The following is a 4,295-nucleotide window of genomic DNA, read 5'->3' as shown; positions in this document are numbered from 1 at the left end:
TTAGAATATCTTATGTGATAAAATATTAACCTTTTAATTTTAGAAAAATGCTATTCAACTCCCTCTTTTTGACCTCCCTCCAATCTAAACCACACATCCGACTAAAACTTTCTTTAACAACCTTAAGACTTTCTTTAACAACCTTCATATTTATATCATCCTCCTAATTTATAGGACCTAAAAGATCAATTTATAGCACTAAATAAGAGTCTAAAATTTCGTGTGTCATGGAAAAATAATATTATTTATCACCCACTATCGGAGATGCTTTTAAAGAGGACACACTCAGTCACACTGTATGCACAAAATCGGACTCATATATTTACGGCTAACATCGTGGGAATGAAGTAAAATTTGTCTTGGCATCTTCCATGACTGCACTTACCCTCTACCTTTTCTTTAACACGGAATTGCAGGTCTTGGCCATGACTACACCTGTGGAATCAGCTGAAGTTTTGTAAGAATGCTTCTTCATATGGTATAGACTTTAGATGTTCACAAGATTGGTATTTGGTAACTGCCCGACATATCTATCATGGATCCGTGGAGTTGATTTTTTTTTTGTTTGATTCTCTAAAATGGAGCTAAATTGGGGAAAACTAAAGAGGATTCAAATTGGACGTTAAGACCAAACTAGATGAATCAAATGCCCGAGAGAAAAAGAAAAGGTGTAATATGCTGGAAAGCTGACATAAATTTGAATGTGACAGAAGAAGCTGGTAAAATAGACTGACTGAGATTTTGTCCTTGTGAACTGAAGAGATTCAGCTCAGACTGGAAATAGACTGACTGAGTGGTAATTTTCAAGCTTCAGAACTTTACCCCAAATCGATTTTGATATTTTGAGAGGGAAATTTGTACCAAGAAACAGATCTTTAAACGAGTGTCACAAGATTGTTACTATTACTGGATCAGCTTAGGCTTAAAAAATTCTCAATGAACATAGTATATGGTATGCCACTTTTCCTGCTTGTCATTCCTTGGTGGTGATGGCCAGATGAAACGCAACAAGTCTTAACCTCTGCTACACACCGAATTGTACTGATTGTAGATGATACGCACTGAGTTGTACTAAGTTTCTGTGAGAGAGTATTGCACTTTCTGAACTACTTATACAGTATAAGATTCCAATTAGAGTACATTAAAGAATACAAATTTTTCATTTTCAGTTGTAGCTGACACTTTTACAGATGATTTCTATCAGTAGATTTACTTTTACTGCTTGAATATTACTTTTACCTTTCCCCTGTGGTTGGTCAAATTCTCTATTCTTGTTGATATATCTGGAGGTAGATTATCTGAATTCCAGTACCTTTTTCTTTTACTTTTTCCTTTATTTCAAGATGGTTAGCTGGAAACATCAAACATATGGATGAAGGGAAATTTCACAATCAAGTACAATGACAGAACCATACAACAAATAGGGAAATGACTACCAAACCAGCATAGCAATCTGCAATGAAATACTACTATTACTACTAAGTTCGGCATTCAATTTCAATAGAATGGTTGGTAAAATAAAAAAACAATAGATTTTTCGAATGATAAACTCACCGGATATTAGATTTTTTTTCTACAAATGAAATCCTGTCCATCTTCTAAAACTAGTAATGTCATTACCTTGAGAAATTGCCATGCCAATACCACTTCTTCCTCCACTACTAATGCCTCTATAATACAACCTCCATTCATCAGCATCACCATCCATTTGGACTAAACAAGGGTGTCCAACTTCTTTATCATCCCAACCATTTTCTTCAACGCTCGGCTTTAAAACAGCACCATGCACACACTTATTCCAATCTTTTAACCCATCTGACGATTCCGCTAACCCTATACTCTTCTCTCCATTAGCTGCAACACCTTCGTATGCCATCAAATACCCTCCGTTTCTTTTCCGTACTACACTGGCACTTTTCACACCAAATTCATCAAAAGAACCTTCATTTCCTCCGCTCATAATCTTCCCTAACTTCACCCATTTCATTCCATCTCTTGATCTTGCAATTCCAATTGCGAATTTCCCAGACTCTACATCAAATGAGTGATAGTACATTCTCAAATCACCACTTTTATGGAAAACAACTTTCGGTTCTGCAATAAACAAAGAATCCCACTCATTTGCTGCTCCTACATCAAACGATGCCCCGCTATGATGTTCACCTTCTATTCTTGCCCAATGCCTCCCATCCTGACTAATAGCTAATCCAGGTAATGATCTGAAAACAGCACCCTCGTCACCATTTCTCTCCGGGTTTTCAACACGCACTTTTGGCGTACCAGGGACTTCAAGTCGTTCCGCATTGAACCCAGTATAGTAAAGCCAATAAACAGCACTAGACACTCGAACTTTTGAACTAGACATAATCACAATCTCAGAAGGTCTTATACTTTCAGTATCAAAAGCCCACCAATCTTGACTACAATTCATAACACAACCCACATCGGAACTCGACTGAACAACTCCACCCCCTCTTTCCCAATGAATCCCATTACTGGAAACAGCTAATCCAACTGTATCCCCATTCGACGAATTTCTTCCATGATACCACATATACCAACGTTCTTCTTTATCACTGAGAAATCTTTTCACAACTGGGGATCCAATTTCTTGACTATCCCATGAATTTTCAATCCCCATATCAAAGACCAAACCTCTAGATGATATTGAAGATGTGGGTTTTTCATTTTGAGATAAACCTGTTAATTTTTTCTGTTGATTATCTAAATCTAAATTACTTCCATCAATTGAATTGTTCTTCTCAATTGCATTATCACTACTATCAATGTCTGGTTTAATAGAGCACCGATTTATAAAACGAAAATCATTTCTAGGGTTATGGGGGTTCTGTATTTGTAGGTAATTTGGATGAGAAAATGAAGTTGAAATCAATGAAAGACAATGAGATGAGATGTTTACCTTATTTGAAGATGGGCTGTTTATAATCTTTCGTGATGTTAAGGCATTTAGAGTTTGGAACCCTGAGACTGCTGCTGCTGACATTGATACTACTTCCATACAGTGGGAGTGATAAGATCAAGAAATTGTTTCTATTTTCTTTCTTTTCTAGAATAAGCGGAGGTACATTATCTGAGAATATCAGCACCTTTTTCTTTTCTTTTACTTTTTCCTTTATTTTAAGATGCTTTGATGGAAATTATAAACATTTGGGAAATGATTACCAAATCGGAATAACGTCCGATCGAGTCGTCTGGATCTGACTGAGATTACCTGACTCATTTGAATTTGATTCAATGTATTTATTTTTTGAGTCAGATATGACTTAACTGGTTCAAAAATATGAGTCAGTGATTTGATCCCATAGGTCAGGGATATTTTGTTCCCTGACCAAATAAGTTCTAAACGGGGGTTAGGTTTGAATCAGGCAGCGAGTCAGATCTGATTTAAACTAAAAATCACGAGTCTGATCCCTGACTCGGCGGATCAAGTCAGATCTAGACGTCGAGTCAGTAAAAAACAAACATGATGCTAGTCCTTGACTTCACAATCTCGTTAGTATTAGATTAAGTCAACTGGCCAAAAAAGATTCACCGAATTTTTTTTCGTAGGTGTCAATCGACTGATACGCCCATCTATTCAAGGTTTCCTATTTATTTATCCTTGTTAAAGATTAATCATTCAACTTCTTGTAAGTGTTCACCTATTCAAGGTTTGTCTGCCGAGGATACAAGGCTGATGCTCCTTCGACAAAAATCAAATTTATGGGAGAGCATGAAGAACCTAGAAAAACTTTTGACAGATCGATAATAATCTTACAACCAAGAAAAAAGAGGATTCTCTCAATTTAGAAAGGAGTACGTGGTTAAGAATAAAAATCCCTTGGTACGCTTGAAACTACCGAAAAGAGAATTAATTGTATCTAAATAATTTCTATGAGAAAGAAATAGTAGTTCCAACGGCTAAGTAATTGACACTCCATACACATATAAAGCTTGAAATAAAATACTTTCAACCACAGGGTTCCACGGAATTATTTTTCGTATTAGCTACATTGTGTAACTTAATTACTTGGATCTATTAGAAGAAATATGTGCAATGCTAACCGCATAGCGTTGAAATTCTACCGGGAAATCTTGATATCTAGTGAGTTTTGCTGAACCAGATATAGCAAAACCAAGATGCATCATCATAAAATCATGAAAAAACCTCAACTATTACTATTTAAAACATTCAAACTCCATATGCAAATTACTAACATCATGCACTCTTGACTATATAATCTCTTTTCATGCCACAAACACCAAAAAAATAAAACAGGGAAGAAAAAACAACA

At 35.9% G+C, this 4,295-nt stretch overlaps 1 protein-coding gene across 2 annotated transcripts; it reads right to left on the bottom strand.

Annotated features, from left to right (window-relative positions):
• Positions 1 to 1,070: 1,070 nt before the first annotated feature.
• Positions 1,071 to 3,113, bottom strand: LOC113349130. 2 transcript variants are annotated; one of them, XM_026593049.1, is made up of 2 exons: positions 1,555 to 3,113; positions 1,071 to 1,351 (listed from the first exon to the last, which is right to left on the bottom strand). In XM_026593049.1, the coding sequence occupies exon 1, from the start codon at positions 3,017 to 3,019 to the stop codon at positions 1,574 to 1,576; it is 1,446 nt and encodes a 481-aa protein (XP_026448834.1). In that variant the 5' UTR covers positions 3,020 to 3,113; the 3' UTR covers positions 1,071 to 1,351; positions 1,555 to 1,573. The 2 variants fall into 2 exon arrangements, with proteins under 2 accessions (XP_026448834.1, XP_026448833.1); XM_026593048.1 differs by lacking the exon at positions 1,071 to 1,351 and adding an exon at positions 1,358 to 1,453.
• Positions 3,114 to 4,295: the final 1,182 nt, after the last annotated feature.

Source organism: Papaver somniferum, chromosome 2 (genome assembly GCF_003573695.1).
Source record: "Papaver somniferum cultivar HN1 chromosome 2, ASM357369v1, whole genome shotgun sequence".
NCBI lineage: Eukaryota > Viridiplantae > Streptophyta > Magnoliopsida > Ranunculales > Papaveraceae > Papaver > Papaver somniferum.
The sequence above is the reverse complement of the archived record's forward strand: the minus strand, read 5'-3'. Positions and strand labels throughout refer to the sequence as shown.